A 20,094-nucleotide genomic window follows, 5' to 3' on the forward strand; every position below is an offset into this window, starting at 1 on the left:
CGCCTGAAAACCCTAGGAATTAAAACCACATTGAAGCTTACATCATATACAACTACGAGAATTCAAATGCTAGTTAATTTCCAAAGCTTGCAGATGCACTTTGTCAAAAATATACTAATCATAGTAGAAATTTCAGCTTGAGCATTTCTGTGTTCATATCATGGCAACCTGCTCATCCCTGTACTGCTCCTTCCTATCCACAGGCCATCACAGGACCCCAGCTGCAGTTTTTTGACCTTGTTGCTAGGTGGCCAGGCTCTGTGCATGACAGCAGGATATTCGACAACAGTCGTGCAAGGGTCCTGTAAGAGAATCAGCGCATCCCTGGCCTGCTGCTCGGAGATGCAGGCTATGCCTGCATGTCATTTCTACTGACGCCCCTGACCAGCCCAGGTGTAGCCAACAGCCCAAAGGGCAGGTATGTACTAGTTTGTTGGAAGAAATAATAGCATAAAATTCAGAACAGCTAACAAGAAGTGATGCAGTAGCCACAGCGTTCCTATTCGTTACTATTAGTTCCGCAAATCTTTGTCACAGCTAGATTCATGACCTTTGGGCCTTTGTATGGCAAAAAAAGCTGGCATTATTCACTTCCTGTGGACAAATTTTTTTTCAAAAGTGTGTAGCATACACAAGATTTTAGTTTTCTTTTTTTTTTTTTTTTCTCGAGAACATTTGTTGTTCTTCACAGTTAGTCAGTGTCAATTGTTGCTCTTTGTCACTAGAACTGGATTAGGGCCAAGAACTTGAATTAAGATGGTAATGTAGAAAACACCAGCCAAAGCCACACTGTATGCATAACAGTAGCCTCTGGCAAGCAATAGAAAATGCTGAAAATGCAGCTAGCACGGATGGGCCGTACTCTACAGGTTACTGAACCATACTGATGGTTGCAGCAGTGGCGATTTTTACACTTTAAGACCTTTATCTTGCAACGTTGCTTCCATTACCAATGCTGCGCCATATAGGTACCAAGCAGCTCACCTAAAAACAAGGAACTCGGTCGAGCGGGCATTTGAAGTGTTCAAGCGACGCTTCCCATGCCTGGACATGCGGCTGCAGTACAAGGCGGAACGGTCAGCCCTCATCATCACCGCCTGTGCTGCACTGCACAACCTGGCCCGGCTACAAAAACAGACATGCCCACCCGCTCTACCCTCTCCACCAGTCCCCCGACGCCGGAGGCGGCTGCGTCCTCATGTACTGCCATCACCTCCAGACCCTGTCGACACAATCAATGGCTCGGTGAAACGCACACAGATCATCACACTGTGTTTCCAATAGAGATATTCAAGCAGAAGCACATGTTCATAGTCAATGACAGGTCAAGAATAGTGTACAAGCTGGAGAGGAGGAAGCAGACAGAAGCTTGAGGTGGAGAGGAGAAACCTCCTCACCTCTTAAAGCTTCCGTCCTATTTCTCCTCTCCAGCTTGTACTCCGTTCTTGACCCGTCACTGACTCGTGCAAATACTCGGACACGAATCCAGTGGTAAGCTCTCGAATAAATTGATTCTTAAATCAAATTCCGGGTATTCGGTCACTTAAACATATTCTGGGAAAGACTTGTGGCCAGCACAGAGCTAACGAAAGACCTGCCCTTTCCTTCAATTCTAGTGTACTGTTTCATTCAACTTCTGAATATGCAAAACACATTTGGTTCTACCGTTTCACTACAATGTAGCGCACATAATTAAAATAAATAAGTAAATCCTCAGAATGCTACTAAACTGAAAGAACCCAAATTTAATCATGATTCCCACACCCTTGTTGCTTGCAGCGCAGGGCTGCCAGCTGCTTACCTTTATCTCTCTCTCCAGCTGGAGCAGCTGGAACTCTGCCCGTCCGCGTCGTCGCTGCTCAAAAAGCTTGTTGCGGAGTATGCGCATCTCCATTAAATGTTGCGCCTCCTTTCGCCGATCTTCCCTCTCGAGGATGTCGACACGGGCATCCTTTTCGGGAGCCAGGATCCGCTCCAATGCTGCGATGCGGTTCCCTGCTTCTCTGGATGCCCCGCTTGGCAGCTCAGCACGGGGGCAGGTAATGCCCCTCGCCGGCGGAGTCGCATACGCAGCTCCAACGCTGCTCTCTTGAAGAGGTGAGGCGGACGGCTCAGGAGCATCTGGGCAAGCAGAACACATTGGCACTGTGAGTGCTAGGGGAAGAGCAGGTACACAGGGGAAGAGGCCCAACAGCCACATGGGTCTTTCGCAGAAATATTCAAAGCTAGGCGTTGGCAAACTACAAAGCGTGTCCGATGGGTTATGCTCAGCACCAGTTCTAGCATTGTGGATGGTTTACGGTTGCATTATCATATAATTTGTGTCCCTCTGCTTCAACCTTCACGTCGTGCTTTGACTACATGCGTTTTTGCCCCGATAGCATGTTTTGTTCAGTTGGTTAACGACAGACCTTGCCATGTCAGACAGCTGATGCGATCAAATTCCTATCCGAGAAACAAACAAGAGTAACTGCACTATGTAAACCTTCCTCAAAGGAGACACCACAACATGTGTACACTCAGACGGTTGTTATGGCAGACACTTTGTTAAGAGCAAATATGCGCAAGCTTGTTGCTAACTTGCAGCAGTGAACAAAAAGTTGGGGCACAAACAAGCTGGTGAAAGTTTAACAAAAATTTAAGGCGAAAACCCCGAGACTGGGGAAAAGAGTGACAGCACAACACGCAAGTCTCAAGCACAGCTGAAATTTATTGCGCAGAGGTTTGTGTGTATATAGGGTCTCCAAGCCCCCACAGCTGTGTTTGAGACTCGTCTGTTGTGCTGTTGTCCTTTTCCCGTCCCTGGGTTGTTGCCTTAAATTATGTTACAACATGGGTTGTCTGGTCAGACTGTATCTCCAGGAAAACAAATAAATCTTAGCTTTTGGATTTAAACACATCTTTAGTAGAAAATCTTAATATTTTATACTTCCCTGAATGAGTAATTAATTTTTAAACAGCTTAAACTGCTCCTCAAATGAGCAGTGTTTACATTGTCACCATTGACAACGGCGGAGGCTCTGTAGTAGCAGAATGCAAAGAGATTTATTTGTGTCCCTCCATTTTTTTCTTTTGTTGCCCCTAATAGCAGTGCAAGTGTTACGATGTGGCTCGTTGTTGTGCTAGATATTTTTCGTGAATGGGACAAGACTTTTGTGGTTGTCACCTTTCATACTTTTCCATGAAATATATAGCAGCTGTAAAATGGATTAGTGCAATGCGTCGCAAGCACTAGATTTCCATGAAGGAATTTTGGGAAAAAAGACCTACAATCGCTGATGAATGCTCAGCAAAAAAAATATCTCCATAAAAAAATTTCAGAACTAGAAGCGCTCAAACTGGAGAGGTGCCCCGCAATGTTTTCTCGATAGCAATAGACCCTTTGCAAAAATCCCATAAGCCCGCGCGTGCCACGAGAAGAATATTGAGAGTCCTAGGTACGCCCCTCCCATTGTTCTTCCTTCTGCTACCATGTGGCATACGCAAGCAGGTGCACAGAAATGCGAGAGGTTTTCTCATTGGCAATCTTTTGTGAGGTTGCCCTTTTCTTATCCCTCTCCTTTGCACCAGCTCCGTCGATTGCTACACAAACTCTTTGTTGAGTCTAGTCGAACTGTGCCATAGTTGCGGTGCAAAATAAGTGGATTCGGTGAGACGTGAAGGTAAGTTGTGATGAATAAAGTATTTAAATAGGTGAATATCTTCCCCTGTAGAGATGCGCTTACACTGCCACAGATGCGGTACGCCGCCAACGACGGTTTGGCGGATGGCTGCGACTGCTGCTGGCGGCAGCTGCCGCAACTTGCTCGCCGTCGCGGAAGCGCAACGAGAAGGCACGTGATCTGTACCGAGTCTTCCCAAAATTCTCTGCCGTCGTGGCGCTGTACGCTTTGCAACAGGTCTATTAACCACTAGTTTTGGTTTTAATTTACAGTACTACGTCGCGACCCACTGCTCGCATTTTCAATTTTGAAACTTCGAAGATATGTACAATAGTGTAGATGTTGCCGAGCAATAAAAAAAAAAGGCTTGGGTGCCTGCTTTTTTTTTTTTTGTTCCAGGTTTGTTGTTAAAATGATACGAGTCGCAAATACAAGTAGACATGTTACGGCTCACAGTACTCATCCTCGACATGTTGGTGCAAATTTGTCCCAATCCAAAAGCCCCCAGTTACCTGGCACGTCGTTCCAGCGGGCGTGACTGTCATCGCCTTCAGTGCCTCGCACCATCGCCTCAAACATAGCGGCCGGAGGCAGCGACAGCACTGGCCAGTCTCTTGCCCTGTCACTGTAACAGAGATTCGTCACCACTGTCTCCATGTGCTCTGCCGCCGCTCCCACAAGGATGAGTGAGGGGCTCATCGGCCGGCTTGTTCGTGGCCCACCTCCTGTGACAGAAACCAAAGAATTGGAAGCTCACATTGGAGAGAGTGTGAACAAAGTATGGGGCGAACAATTCAAAGTGCACACTGAATTTTTTAAATGCCTCCGTGCGAGTTAAAAACAATTATTAGGGGGAATAGAGCGAACCCAACAAAGAGAGAATCTGGCACAACCCAGTGGAGGACTACTTTTAACCACCTGGAACCTTCTTGGGCAATTGAAAGCTGGGCACTTTGTTAGAATAGGCTTCCGACAAGATGCAAGGACCTCTTTTTTTTTTTTTTTTTTTTCAGTGGCGATTGTAGAAATAGAAATGTCAATAATGCCAAATGTTCTACAAAAAATATGTAAAAAAAAAAGAAGTAGGCCCACTTTGGATCGAACCTGGATCTGCTGCATGCGTATGCAGCGGACTTTGCTACGCTACAGCTTTGAACAACTCGTTTTGACAATTCGTTTTATACGAGACCCAACAAGGTGCACGACGTCGTGCACATAGCATTGTTCTGGCCGAAAAGGACTTCTCTCCGATGTTTACTTTTTACACATCGGAAACGGTTTACCAAATATGCAAATGGTCGACTTACCCGTGGCGTGGATGTCTCTCGTTTCGTCGGACTTCGTTTTTTTGTACCTGGATTTTTCGTTCTCCCAACGCTTCTTAAGTTGCTTAGCGCTTCGTGGGCGAACGTTTGGCTGGCTGTTATACTCGGTGCTGAGTTTCTCCCAAGCTTTAAGTTTAGCCTCCTTCGAGTAGTTATTAGTCTTTTTGCTTTCCGGAACTCGCGCATGCTTGGTTACGAGCGCTTGGAGGAGCGCCTTCTCCTCCGCAGTATAAATAAAACGAGCCCCTGCCCGCTCTTCGGTATCGGCCATTTCCGAGTCGTTGCCGTTGGGGTCCTCCATGATTCATCGTGCGAGGCGGCGAGGCGACGAAGCAGGGCTGCACGGGGCGAAATCAAGAAAGACCGAGACGAGATCGACAAACCGCGAGTTGGACGACTGTCGACGAGAGAACGACAAGACGCAGCCGATGCAGCCAGCGAATGCACTTGTTGCCAGACAAGATAACGACTTTGTCCGTTTTATCGCTCAAACACGTCTAAACTTTACACTGCCTTAATAAAACTTCCTAGTTCACTAATTCGATGTTTGTATGGTACACGTTTTTAGATAACACGAACGAATATATTTATTTTTCACGTGAAAATGGTGTTCTGAATTAAACCTTTGGCTATATTCTCGCTCCCAGACGTCCTCAAGCTTGTTGGAGTGGAGAACGGAATCTCGAGTTCGAGTGAGTGCCGATGCGCGTCTGTGAATACCAATGGCACTTCGAGTGGAGTCGAGCGTCCATACTCCACTCAAGTCGAGTCGAGTTTGGAGTCGAGTGGGGGAATGTTTATAATACGGCGGTAAATCTCTCTATTGATAATGGATTTCGTAGGTGACGACGACAACGTCACGAGAACCACGAAGGAGCTGACCGAAATCGAGATCGCTGCCAAGGTTGTTCGGGAGCGGCCTGCCGCAAGCGGTCAGCCCAGTACCGCTGACGCTGAGGACTCCGTACCTCTTCCGAGCTCGAGCGAAGCCTTCGCTGCCGTAGCCCTGCTACACCGATACTGCAGTGCCATTGAGGGCGGCGGTCTTGCGCTTGTCGACTGTTTGGATACCGTGGAGCGGGCCGTTACCATGTACGCGATGAGCTCAAAGAAACAGGCTACACTAACACAGTTTTTTTCGCCCCAATAAATGATTGTTTTTTTTTTCGAGAAAGTGTCTCATCAATGGTGAGGTGCAGGCTGGTAAGAGCCGAGAGTTAGCTCGTGAGTATGTCGGCTAAATTGCCCTTACATACATTTTTTATTGTTCCACTTTCTATATCAAATTTTGGCTATATCAAACTATTTTGCGATCCTCGTGCTGTTCGATATAAGCAGGCTTTACTGTATTATAAACATTACTTGCCGTCAATTGTCAAAAAACATTCTGCCTAAGTTTGCATGTTGCCTTCAAAAGTACTGAACCGAACGAAGTCACATGACCCCACTGGGAAGATGAAAAACCTGTCTTTGTTACCTCTTTCCCTAGAGCACACACATTTCACTGTCATCATAAGGGCGAACGCACACACTGACACCGATTTCGTTTCATGTGCCCGCGCACACCAGTCGCTGCTGTCTCACGAGAAGCTTGTGCGCCACCTATTGTAGACGTTTGAAATTTTGGTTCAGTGCCCCTTTAATGTATGCTTGTGTTTTGTATTTCATGCCGTAAATGCCGCAATGAATTGTCATGCTGCTGCAAATCTCATCTTTATTACTGATGTTAAATACATTGCCAGAACAGTTTTCGGTGAAGTAACTTTTAAGATTTCCCAATCACCCGCAATTGCTTCAGGCAAAAGTCACTGAGCGTCGCACAAACAACATCGTTAGGAACCTTTGTGTGTACTTAACAAGGTGCTACTCTAAAAAAAAAAGCGACATCTAAAACGGCGCTAAGATTGGGAGACGTTTAACCAGCGCTACCGGACAAGCGTGAGAGGTTGAACAGAGTCGCGAGAACGCAGTAGAAACCGCACCGTAATTGCGTGTCATAAAATGACCGCCATGCGGTCACTGGACGATGTCATGAATCACGGCACTCAAAGTGCTTGTTGGGAATCGACCGTAGCACCGATGAGTTTTCGATGCCTTTCCGGAACCTTTTTGTTCATAAATGACACTGTAAGCAATTTCCTGAACCTGAATATTCACGACCGATGTGCCTTTGAGCCAAACCTGCATGCCCTCTGTAGTAGTTTTGTTTTCTTTAAGAGCAATAAAGTATGCAAGTAACAATAAGCAAGAGGCATCTGAGGAAAGTGACGCTTCCCCACCTAAGGTGGGGAAGCGTCACTTTCCTCACCTTAGGTGGGGAAGTGATTCATTCCCCACCTTAGGTGGGGAATCAAAAAGGATTTTTCAATGAGGAGACCGTTCCGGAATGATTTTGCCGCGTCTGGTCTAGCCACCTGGGTGCCTGCACATGCATGGTGTCAAGAAGATTTATTTTCATAAACGAGTGGATGTCACGGTGCGGTGTACATTGCAGACAAAACTGATTCTACCCCGGAAGTGCATCAAAGTGTAAGTCCATAAAAGGATATGCTCTATTGATAATCTATGAACATAGAACATTTTTTGCATTATTAATCAGCCTGACAACGGAAAACAACTGTTTTTGCCAAATGCGACTGCAGTGTTGGCGTTACTGGGAACTGCAAGCATCACTGTCACTGTGCAAATAGACAAAGATGCCGCAGCATCAAAAAATCCCTCCATCATTAAAAAAAAAAACATACCCCAAGTTTTGCAGAATGGCACCAAACTCAGGAAAGGTGCATGCTCATGTAACAGTAAACAAACTGCATTTTGGGAACGGTTTGAGTGAACACTGCTGGTTCCTTCACCAGTCAAGTACAGATAAGCATTATCTATCATTCCTAACTTTCATGTTTACAGGCGGATCAGCCTCTATGCAAACGGTCTATATGTAAGACATTTCAGTATATTTTTTTTGTTTTTAATTTTTCGTGTGGTATTAAGATGGCACACCTGTTTCCGCTTTTCATTCAAGGACAAGAGGTCGGATAAGTCAAACTAGTTTTAAGCTGCTCATTTCTTCGCGACCTTCATGGTATTAGTTCTGTTTGGGGACTCAGTGAACTCTGTTATGGATGGGAAAGCTCTAGGGTCACCTGAGTGAGGTGTGTTTGGGTCTTTTTATATTGCTCTCGTAGTGCTCTCATAGACAGGCCAGAGCCTATGAGGGATCGCCAATTATACAGTTTGGGGATTTGGGCAATATTTTAAACCTGGTCAATTCCGAAAATTCACTCAATGTTCGACTGACCCTCACATTGGTTTTGCTTTTGTCTTCGAGCAGGAAGGTGGCCCTTTCGAGATGTCTCGTAAAGTCATCAGCTTTGCGTGACTACAAGATTCGGGTACAAAAGGGCTTGGTTATTGATGGAATAGTTGCAGTGCGAGTGGCCATCTGATTGGCACTCCGTTCGACTGCCTATTGCTCCCATCCAGAGTTTTTAAATCTGTGTTTCTTTGAACGGCTGCGACCCTAGTTGTTGCTTTTTCAACGTTTCGCCCTCAATGGTATGCTTTGGCCCTTGGGCGTGCTTTGCCTGCGGGCGTGTGTTTGCCTTCGGGCGTGCTTTGCCTTCGGGCGTGCTTTGCCTTCGGGTGTGCTTTGCCTTCGGGTGTGCTTTGCCTTCGGGCGTGCTTTTGCCTTCGGTCGTGTTTTTGCCTTCAGGTGCGCTTTGCCTGCAGATGTGTGGTTGCCTTCGAGTGTGCTTTGCCTTTGGGCATGTTTATACCTTCAGGCATGCTTTGCCTGGGGCACATGCTTGCCTTCGGGCATACTTTGCCTGGGGCACATGCTTTCCTTCGGGCATGCTTTGACTTTGGGCGTGCTTTGCCTTCGGGCATGCTGTTGCCTTTGGGCATGTTTTGTCTATATTCGAGAGTGCGGCGTTGCGTTGGCCCGCCAAGCAACGAGACAATAACTATCTTCCAGACCAGCCATCAACCCAGCATCGGTGAGCCTACGCGCGTTCTCCTGGACTCTAGGTCCTCCCCCGCTAGACCCTTCTTTTTCTGAACTTTTTTTATTTGAGCTGGCGAATGTTTGTTTCTGGCTGCATTTGTGCCATGCATGTCGCATTGTTTAGCAATGTTTTAGTTTTGAGGCCAAGTAAACACACAGTTGATTCCAGCAAACAAAGCTCCCAGTGGCCGATGGCTGCACAATTTTTTCTCGGATCACAAGTCCGTAATACGATACCTCTTTGTACGCAGTAGTTTCTCCTCACTTTTACTGTGCGAACGAATATATAGTTATCAATGGCCTCATCTGAACAAAAATATATGAAAGATGTGTGTTAGTTTCATGAAACTGGAACTCGGAGTCATTTCTCATATAGGGCACTGTTAACTGTAGGCTTTGAAAAAGGACCCTACTTTGGGGAGTTAGGTCTTCTTTCTCAATCATATAATGCAACATGTTATTAATAGAAATGATTGCCGAAATAGAGTACAACAGGGTATCCCAATTTTAGAAAAGTCTAAGGTGCTGTTTTTGTTATTTCCATCAAAGTTTTTTGTTGCGATTTTTTTCTCATGTTTTCCTAAATATATCACGACTACCGTATCACTGAGATATCTAATATGTATATTTAATAGTAGCCATTTATAAGTACAATACTGCCTGAAAACTATATGATGGCAATTAAATTATTTCATGAGATACAGGCCACCAAATTTTATATTACAAGCAAGCTGGACCCATACTTTATCTCTAAAAAGTATCAGAATTCTCCAAATTTTATTGCTTTAGTTGTTCACTTTCAAACGTGCCCCCTCCATCAGTGCACGTTAATGCAACTGTCCACCTCTCATGCCTTAACGACTTTTCCTGTCGCCAAATATTTTTTCCTGGTCAAAACTGAGTGTAGACTTATTTATACCAGACACTAAACAATGGCATATAAAAACATCAGTTGATTTAAAAATGGATATTAAATGGATACATTATCTCAAATCACCTGTAACATGTTTTTGTGCATCACATCCTCAAACATCAAAAAATGGATATTGCTTTTTTTGCATTTTAAGAAGTGCATTTCTTTCTGCACATTTTCCATTGTCACACTTCTTTTAGAAAGTCATGTTTCTGACTAAAACAGACTTCCCGAAAGCAAGTAGCGGGTGACCACGCCCCCTTTTCGGATACGCTCCTTGTTTATCGTTAATTTTTCCTACAAAACAATTTCAACGCGACATCTAAAAGCTCGTTTGGAATCGGCTATATCTAAGAAATGGTCTGGCAACTATTGCACAGCTCTTTTTTAGCCAAGGCAATCCCGAGACGCTGTGCATGTTTTTTTTTCCACGTGTGTGCTTTCAAGCGCCTGTGTTCGAGCACTGTTCGTTCCTAGGAGTAGTTACTATGCTTTGTGCCCGTGTGCGTTCCATGTTGATAAGTTGGGATGCCCAAGGCAAAGAAACTGTTCAACAAGCATCAATTCCATGGAAATCGGTACAATTTTCTCGCAAAAGCAAATGGAACCCGGTGATGCATTGAGACCCCGAACGCAGATACTGCCAGCTTCTCATCACCAAAGCTTTCCAGTTTTTTTTTCCTGTCCTACCAAGAAAAAAATGTGCTACAGTGCAACAATGGGTATGTCCTAATGGACATGGATGTTTTATGTGGCGTAATTACACAAAGCCGTGTGTGCAAACTGTGCGGTAGAAGCCTTCAGCTTGTCGAAATATTGTCGCAGCGAGCAGGTGTTGCCAGTGTTTACAGTTTGACCTGTGAAGCATGCAGTGCCTCACAACGGTTTGAGACCTAAAAAAAAGAAACGAGTTCTGGCCTCTATGATGCCAACCTTGGGCTGGTTTACGTCTTGAGGTGCATTGGTAAAGGGGCGGATGCAGGAAGTGCACTCTGTGTCATGCTAAACCTTCCTAAACCACCAACAAAGTTTGCGAAGTACAGAGCTCCCAAGTCACATTGAGACTGCTGCCAAGGAGTCGATGAAACAGGCTGCTCAAGAGGCTGTGCAGCTGAATGATGGCGACAAGGACATCACGGTTGCCCTTGATGGAAGCTGGCAAAAGCGTGGCCACACTTCTAACAATGGTATAGTTTCTGCAACTAGTGTAGACTCCGGGAAAAATTTGGATGTTGAAGCGATGTCAAAGCGCTGTGCAAAATGCGGCAGCAAGGATGTAACCAGTGATCCTCGGCACAAAGAGGTGTGCCAAGGCAACTACCAAGGCACCAGTGGTGGAATGGAAGTCACAAGAGCCCTGAATATCTTCTGCAGGAGTGAGAAGCTCTATGGAGTGCGATATGTCAAGTACCTTGGGTACGGTGACAGTAATACCCCATTCACACGAGCTGCTAAAGGACCTGTAGCTTAGGTCCCTTAGCTAAAGGTACCTGTATCAAGAGGCGTTCGTGATCACACAGCAAATAAACGGAGGGTTTAGGGTTGATGTTTATTGCACCGGGGATAGCCAGGCTAAACCGAGGGGCGAACGAGCAATATATAATATTTTGTCTAACCAGGTTTGAGACACATGCATTACTTTGTTAGAAGCAGAATATATCGTTTTAAAACCAATTAATAATTTTGTTTTCATTTTATTGCATGGTGGAGGTAAAAAATCTGCTTTTCTTTAGAATGTCTAGCGGGTGTGTGCCCGCCGTGTTATCGGATCCAAATCCAAAAGAGGTACGTGGTCGAGGCAGGTCAAGTGGTCGCACTGGTCGAGTTACAGATGCGAAACGTGATCCGTGATCGAAAACTCTCCGTGACACATCGCGCCGTAGTGATGGAAGTGACTGACGGCGACGAGCGTCTTGCGATGGACGACAACGGTTGCATGGGCATTTTGTGGTCGCTGCATCAGCGGCGGATCCAATTTAATCAGCTTGAGGAGAGCATCCAAGCCACCGAAGAGGCAGCGGACGAACTTGAGGAGCAGCTTATGGCAACAAACTTCACTGTCGCCACTCTTTTGGTGCAACGGTTCACGAGGATCCCTCGCGAGAGGGCAATGTACGTTCGGTCGGGGAGGTGGTTTGAGGAGACGCTGCCTAGGCTGGGCGAACAACACTTTCGTGCCTGCTTTCGTGAGTCCTCAACCGCCTTCCGGTACCTCGTGGACGTCTGCCGCTCGTCAATGCAACGGCAAGACACAGCCATGAAAACTGCAATCACAGTGGAAAAGAGAGTAGCCATCAGCCTGTACAGGCTCTGCTCCACGGCGGAGGAACGGACAATCGGCCACATTTTCGCTGTTGGACAATCGGTGGGAAACGAGAGCTACCGCGAGTTCTGTGACGTTGTGATTGAGGAACTGGAGGCCAGAACGGTTTCGATGATTGGGAACGAGGATCTCGAGCACCACATGCACGAATTCCAGGCAGTCCTGGGATTCCCCAACGCCATCGGTGCTCTTGACGGCTGCCACCTGCCCGTGTCGCCGCCGAAAGACTCGGCTGTCGACTACCGCAATTACAAAGGCTGGTGAGCAAACAGCGACACTCGTTTTCTCGGGGTAACTTTGCTCATTTCATATAAAATTACGGGGTAATGAATGCTTTCGCGCGAGCAATGCTGGGCCGTTCAGTGCAATTTGGTCCTTGGAAAAACTAAGGAATTTTGATAATTCGTGCTTCAAACATAAGGATAAACCAAAAATATACGCTGGTGCAGTCACACCAGGGACCATTCTCGTTCTCTTCAGCATTACAGACATGATGTCACTACACTCGCGGACAACTTTGTGTGTTGAAACAAAGGGAGGAGGAAAGCATGTGCGAAATGATGAACGCACCCTCTTCTTACAACAGACTTAATAGCCACAGAAAGTTGCCCGTGGGTGTAGGGCACCCATGATGGCTGTGTCAATTTCGTTGCCTGTGCTTGAGAGGCTCTCTTTAACAAAAAGTTGCAATTTCAGGAGCACACAATTTAGCTAATCTGTTGCATGCAGTACTGCTGCTGTTTCTTGCTCACATGTGGTCACTTTGTTTTAGGTACAGCGTCATCCTGTTGGCATTGGTGGACCACAGGTAGCTGTTTCGGTACATCAGCGTGGGCTCCCCTGGCAAGTGCCACGATGCCAATGTGTATGGGCGATCCCCGTTGGGGCGTCTGCTCAAGGACTACCAGGTGGCTGTGCCAAGAAGCATTGGTGGCACAGAAATACCACCTATCGTCCTGCGCGATCAGGCATTCCCCCTCACTAGGAACCTGATGAAGCCCTTCCCCCACAGTTTGAATCACCCTCAGGACGAAGGCGACTGCTGCGCCCACAGATGTAGTGCACCCTCTTCAAGTCACTCTCGAGAAAATAGTGCGTATTCTCCGCGACGTTGGTCCCAGGCATGAGCGGACGGAAGCTGGCCACTGATTGAGCGAGAAGACATCGTTGCGAGGTGGCCAGCGTGCTGACAATACTTTGGACTGTTGTGTCTTGGAAGTGGGACACCAGCCGAGTAGTAACAACAACTTGGTTTTATTGACAGCCAGCCGTAAGACCGCGCATACCGCTGGTCCTAAAACACTCTCCTGTGTCAAAAGCCGTGCTGTGCTTATATCAGCAAAGAGGACGAGAGGGAAGGGGGGCGGCGCCCTAGCTTAGACACGTGGCGATGACATAGCTGATTGCTATCGGAATACAAACACTACATTCCCCCTTCCCTAGATGATGCTTTAAATACACAAGTTAACACTTAGAACTAGAACGGTTTTGCTTTTAAACAGAGATAATTGGAAAAGTTAACAGTCCAGGACACAAAACCACAAGGTGCGTAGGCACAGTCACTGCGTTGGTGTGTACCGATCTGGGGGACGTCTTTCCCTTGTTGGGTACCGAGATCGCGTGGAGGTTCCGCTGCTCCTGTCACCTGGCGAAGGCCCTGCGTCGTGATCTGGGTCCTCAGAACCGGGTGGTTCTGGGTCGCCTCTTGTGGAAAACTCTCTTGGGTCGTCAGCAGCTATGGCCGGTGCTTGATCATGGAGTTGCCCGGCGCACGGTTCAGTACCGGTCGCCGATTCCGACGGTTGCCAGGGAGCCTCACTACGGTCGCAGTGATTGTGGTTGGCAGACGTTGTCTCTCGGTCCGCCTCCCTTGGACGTATGTGGTCTTGATGCCTCTTCCATTCCATGACCCCACGTGGTGTAGTCACCTGTAACACGTAAGAGACTGGTCCCGTGCGTGATGTCACCATCGCCTCCAGCCACCTTGGACCTTCTCTAGAGTTTTTCACAAACACTCTGTCACCAATGGCGAAGAATCTCCGAAGTTCTTTTCGACCGCGTGTCTGTTGGAACTGTTTTTGTTCTACCACTCAACGAGCACTGGGCTTCAGTAAATCCAGACGGGTTCTAAGGGGTCGCCCCATCAAAAGTGAAGCCGGAGAGTGCTGGGTAGTTGCATGTGGCGTATTCCGGTAAGCTAGAAGAAAACTGGCCAGTCTCTCTTCAATTGATCGGCCTTTGACGTCCTTGCGAAAGGCTTCTTTCACTGTTCTGACGAATCTCTCAGCCAACCCGTTGCTTGATGGGTGATAAGGAGCGGATCGCACATGTTTTACCCCGTTCATTTTGAGGAATGACTGAAATTCTTTACTGCAGAACTGCGGCCCGTTATCTGACACGACTACCTCTGGCAATCCAAAACGGCTGAAGAGGTCACGCAGCTTACCAATGGTGGCTTCTGCCGAGGTCGAGGGCATCAGGAACACCTCGGGCCACTTTGAATGGGCGTCTACCGCCACCAAAAAATTGCGTTGAAGAAACGGGCCAGCAAAGTCCAGGTGGAGACGGGCCCATGGCCTTGTAGGCCAAGCCCACGGATGAAGGGGAGCTTGGGTAGGCAGCGCCCGTTGCTGCTGGCAGGCCGCACACGTTTGCACGGTGTTCTCCAGGTCGGCGTCAATTCCTGGCCACCACACGTAGCTGCGGGCCACTTCCTTCATCCGCACCACGCCGGGATGTCCTTCGTGCAGCTCGTCCAGGATTGTCTTCTGTAAAGATGGGGGAACCACAATGCGCATTCCCCACAACAAACATCCTCGGTCCACCGACAGCTCCAGATTTTTCGAAACGAACGGCCTCATCCCTTCATCCGTAACGCGCTCGGGCCATTGTCCTGTAACCGCGTGAAGTACCTGACGTAGGGTCGGGTCTCGTGAAGTTTCCCTCGCGACGTCGGAGTTTGTTATAGGGAAAGTTTCCCACCGAAGTGCGTAACAGGCGGTTACTTCGTCGTCGTCTTCCTTTTCGCCGCTCCGGGGAAGTGGTAGACGCGACAAGCAGTCTGCTTCTACGTTGCTTGCGCCCGAACGGTAGATCAGGTCGTAACGATAGGCCGACAGCTTAATGGCCCACCTCTGCAAACGGGCTGCGGCAATGCTTGGTATCCCGGTCTTCGGGCCGAAAATCGTCTGTAGAGGCTTGTGATCAGTTACCAAGCCGAACTGTCTGCCATAAATGTAGTAATGGAACTTCGTAATTCCGAAAACTAAGGCTAGCGCTTCTCGCTCTAGCTGACTGTAGTTCCGCTCACTCGGTGATAACGTGCGCGATGCAAACACGATCGGCCGTCTGGACCCATCTTTTTCCACTTTCGCTAGAACAGCGCCCAACCCGTATGATGAAGCATCACACATTACCTCAAGCTGGGCTTCCGGATCATAATGTGCCAACACCGGCGCTTTTACAAGCAATCTTTTCACTTTCTTAAACGCCAGATCACACTGTTCACTCCAGACCCACGGCGCATTTTTGCAAAGCAGCTGATTCAGCGAGAATATTACCGTCGATAACTCCGGCAGAAACTTTCCGTAGTATGTTACCATGCCCGTAAACGTTCTCAGCTGCTTTTTATCGATTGGAACGGGGGCTTCTAGCACGGCCTTTACCTTCTCCGGCGTTGCTGATATTCCATGTTTACTGATAACGTGACCCAGAAACTGCAATTCCGGTTTCAAAAATTCACACTTCTCTGCCTTAATCCGCACTCCCCTTTCGTGCAACCGGGTTAGTAGCGCATCTAGGTTTTGAAGGTGTTGTTCCGTCCTGTCCCCCATTATCAGAATGTCATCTAGATAACATATTACCCCCTTCAGTCCCTTCAACATGTTGTCCATAATCTTTTGAAAAATCGCGGGCGCAGACGCAACTCCGAATGCTAGGCGATTTACTGCGAACAGTCCCTTGTGCGTATTGAGTGTGAGGTACTCGCGGGAAACCTTGTCCATTACCACTTGCTGGTATGCTCTACTCAGGTCGATCTTGGAGAACACTTGTCCTCCCGCGAGAGTGGCAAAGATTTCTTCAATCTTGGGTAAGGGATAGTTGTCAATGTTCAAGCACGGGTTCAACGATGCTTTATAATCCCCACATATGCGTACGCTGCCATCTTTCTTTACCACTGGTACAATTGGGGAGGCAAAACGACTTTTCGAAATTGGTTCAATTACTCCAAGACCAACCAGCTTTTCCAGTTCTTTCTCCACTGCTTCTTTCAGCGCGAACGGAATGCTTCTAGCTTTACAGAACTTCGGCTGCACTTCCGGCTTGAGAGAGAGCTGAGCTTGCTCACCTCTAATCCCATCCTCGTCGCCAAGAAGTTGTTGTGTCTTGGAAGTGGGACACCAGCCGAGTAGTAACAACAACTTGGTTTTATTGACAGCCAGCCGTAAGACCGCGCATACCGCTGGTCCTAAAACACTCTCCTGTGTCAAAAGCCGTGCTGTGCTTATATCAGCAAAGAGGACGAGAGGGAAGGGGGGCGGCGCCCTAGCTTAGACACGTGGCGATGACATAGCTGATTGCTATCGGAATACAAACACTACAGGACGATACTGAGAAAAGCGTTGAAAGGCTTGCTTACCTTGTGTCATTGAAGGCAATGGCAAGGCACAGTTATTACATACAACCAGATCACTATGAGAATCCTACGCTGCCAGACAGAATCGAGGTGGATCTGGCATGTTCATGCTGCACAAGTTCCCCGCCGACCCATACCTACAAAGCGGGTGACTATTAAATTGAGCTGTCACAAAACTGCATCTGCTCTCAATATTTCTTGCATGGGTGGCCAGCTACCAACAATCTCTGGCCAATGCTTATGCTGGGGCTATAGCTGAAATGCAAGTGAAGTGCAGAATATTGTGAAGCATTGAACCATGAATACCATGATTCAATGCCTAGGACAGGATCCAACTTTTATTTTCCTTGGAATTGATGTGCCAGAAATTCATGTTCATTCTTTCTTTGACTGTTTTACATACAAACATACTGGTTCGTATGTTTGGGAAACCAATAGCATACAGAAGCAGTGTAGCATGACTGTAAAAGGCTCCGGTATACTCCGACATGGAGCGCAGCCTAGTGCATGACGTGCAGCTTTCATTGGCCTACATAGACGAGATTGAGATCTGCAACCAATCAACATCTGTGTGCCTTGTGATAGTGCATAGCTCTCACGTGCGACCGTGCTACGTAAGAGTGTAGCAGCCTAGAGAGTTAGTTTCGCTCGGCCCTGCTGTTAAACCAACATCAATGCATGTTCTTCCCTTTTCTTTTGGCACGAGTTCACCACGTTAAATATTTAATTCCCCTGAGTTACTCGCCGCCTCACTGCATGTCATTCGTCACAAGCTGTCTCTTTGGGGATTAATTGGCAGGCGACACTTGGTGTGGTACTAAATGCACCGCCCAAATGAAGCATTTGGGATGCACAGTTAAATAATTTCTAGATTTTTTCTCGGATAATTTATAGTAGATGGAAAGTGACACCCTCCGTATCGACAAATATGATGAGCCCAAAAATAGCTGCATCTGGCATTCTCAGGAAAAGTAAGTTGCAGTGAGAACTGAAATTTCAGTATTAATCCGATATGGTAAATGAATTTTCCAAAACCAAGTACTGATGACAGGACCAACCTCAAAACAGTGAGACATTTTGTAACAATACAAATGCTATGTAACATATTGTCAGCCAAAGTAAGGGTAGCCAGACAGCTTTGGATCCTCCTTAATACCGGAACCAAGATGGGTGGCACTACAATCATTACAATGCCACTGGCCAAGATGTCAGAACGAAATATTGTTTATGCTACACATAAGTTTTCTAGGAACTTGCATAGCTTACATGCTATATTTGGTAGGATGAATGCACAATTGGGCCATGCATTCATGTATGGCCAAATAAAAGATGTACTGTGTGACAAGTTTCCTGTTTAATCAGGTTCTAATTGAGCTAAAATTATAAAAGCCATAATATACATCAATCGAAGTGATCCTTAAAATGAGCTTTTGGCAGAATAAAGAAATACATGTAGAGTATTTTTATAAACCCAAAACTCTCTATTACTACTGCATTCTTCTTTACCTTTGTTGTTGTATAAGCACATTTGTTTTTCCTGCTGTATTTGTTTTCATTATCTTGTCAGTGTAAGCGTGGGCTGGCAACAGCTAATGATCTCTCTTGTTTCTTTCCAAGGTGTCCGGAATCCCCGGTGTCATCGGGTGCATCGATGGTACGTACGTTAACTTCCGCTGTCCGGATGGGAAGATTCCTGCAACCTACGTGAATCGACATGAAGCTCTTTCATTGACTTTGCAAGCGGTATGCGATAATGATCGCAGATTTGTCGACGCTTTTACTGGAATCCAGCCGGATCCATGATGCAAGGGTCTTTGACCTGTCGGACCTCTCCGAGAGGCTTCCCACTCTATGCAGGGGAGGGAAGTTTCATGTATTGGGGGATGTGGCATACCCTGCCAGAGAGTATTTGATCACTCCTTTTAAGGATTATGGTAGCATGACTTCTCAAGAAAAAGATTTTAATCAAGATTTTAGCGCCACACGTGTGACGATCGAGAATTCATTTCAGGTTTTAAAGCGCCGCTTCATGCAGCTGTTATATCTCGAGTTCGCGGAGGTGGACACAGCGAGCAAATTTATTATGTCTTGTTGTGTGCTTCACAACCTTTGCATCCAATCTGGAGACATAGAAATTGAAGGAGAGGAGGCGACAACTGATCGTGCACCTGATGACCACACAATTAAGGAGACGCGCCCGGTTCTGCGAACCAGGGGTATTGCGAAGCGCCAGAGGCTCTGTGATTATGTTAACCGGCCTTGATTGTTTTTATTGTTCTGCACAAAAGAAGTATTGTGTGTCAAGTATTGTTTTATCAGCTTTTAATGTTTTGTGAAGTAACAACTGGAAACAACTATACTCAGTTTCACCCTGTGTTGAACACTCGGGCAAAGATACGGGCCGCCAGAGCCGAAACACAATTGCAAGTACGGCCCCTTGGCGCCGGCATCGTGCTCATTTGGCATTGTTATAATCCGATTGCAACAGTTTGTTGAGGTGTCATAATGGGATTATGGCGGTGCCCGGAAGCCATGCTTGAAAACAGGTCTAGAGCTCCTGCTTTGAAGTGGTACCACCCTGCTCTGTGAGAGTGTACCAGTTCCTGAATTCCAGAGCACACAGGCGTGGTACTCCAGGGGAAGCTTGCCGTGGGGACGGAACAGTTTTCGTCTGCTATTTTCGTTAACAGGATGTGATCATTGTTGGTATACACATATTGCAGAAACTTTTCTTGTGTCTTTTTTAGTTTTGTTTGATGGGCATTTTTTGTTAAAGCGGCTCACTATACAGAAGTGTGACTTATACAAGTGTGCAACTTATAGTCTGGAAAATACGGTAGTAATAATGTTTTCATTGGAGCTGCCCCTATACATTGTTTGACTTGAATGCCCGTTTCCCTGCTTGTTTGCATGTTTTTATTCTGCTACCCCAGTGCATTGGCTGTCATTGTTTTGAATCCTTGTTTTCATGCTTATCTTTATGCTGTAACCCATTCTTACAAGTAATAAAAAGATAGTGGAAAGAACATTATCTGATTATTGTCTACAGTTTCATAAAAGCATGCTACAATATTGAAGGAGCCATGCGAGTGTGAATGCCACTAATGGATTGCATTCTCACCTTGCTTTCGGGAATATTTGAATAAAAGAGGTCAGTAGGTAGAATAAAGCATTTGCGATCGCCATTTTTTATTCACTGAGGGGCGGTGGTAGAAGCGTACGATTACAGCAG

General features: G+C 46.7%; 2 protein-coding genes and 1 pseudogene across 2 annotated transcripts; 2 read left to right on the forward strand and 1 right to left on the reverse strand.

Moving 5' to 3' along the window:
• Positions 1–1,090: 1,090 nt before the first annotated feature.
• LOC121046589 (myb/SANT-like DNA-binding domain-containing protein 3) lies at positions 1,091–5,288 on the reverse strand. Its single transcript, XM_040500992.2, has 4 exons — positions 4,970–5,288; positions 4,175–4,387; positions 1,802–2,121; positions 1,091–1,222 (listed from the first exon to the last, which is right to left on the reverse strand). Exons 1-4 carry the CDS (start codon positions 5,286–5,288, stop codon positions 1,091–1,093), a joined length of 984 nt encoding a protein of 327 aa, XP_040356926.2.
• A 6,500-nt stretch (positions 5,289–11,788) lies between these two features.
• On the forward strand, positions 11,789–12,490 carry LOC121837630. Its single transcript, XM_042293321.1, has one exon. It carries the CDS (start codon positions 11,789–11,791, stop codon positions 12,488–12,490), a length of 702 nt encoding a protein of 233 aa, XP_042149255.1.
• Positions 12,491–17,953: 5,463 nt separating this feature from the next.
• On the forward strand, positions 17,954–19,493 carry LOC121837633 (annotated as a pseudogene).
• The last annotated feature ends 601 nt before the right edge of the window (positions 19,494–20,094 follow it).

This window comes from Ixodes scapularis, unplaced genomic scaffold (genome assembly GCF_016920785.2).
Source record: "Ixodes scapularis isolate PalLabHiFi unplaced genomic scaffold, ASM1692078v2 PGA_scaffold0__279_contigs__length_252992795, whole genome shotgun sequence".
Lineage (NCBI taxonomy): Eukaryota > Metazoa > Arthropoda > Arachnida > Ixodida > Ixodidae > Ixodes > Ixodes scapularis.

Coding starts and splice junctions, on each gene's coding strand:
- LOC121837630 (XM_042293321.1), top strand. CDS start 11,789: ATGGAAGTGACTGACGGCGACGAGCGTCTTGCGATGGACGACAACGGT.
- LOC121046589 (XM_040500992.2), bottom strand. CDS start 5,288: ATGGAGGACCCCAACGGCAACGACTCGGAAATGGCCGATACCGAAGAG. Junction 4,388..4,969: donor GAGAGACATCCACGCCACGG/GTAAGTCGACCA, acceptor TTTCTGTCACAG/GAGGTGGGCCACGAACAAGC. Junction 2,122..4,174: donor CCGCTGGAACGACGTGCCAG/GTAACTGGGGGC, acceptor CTGCTTGCCCAG/ATGCTCCTGAGCCGTCCGCC.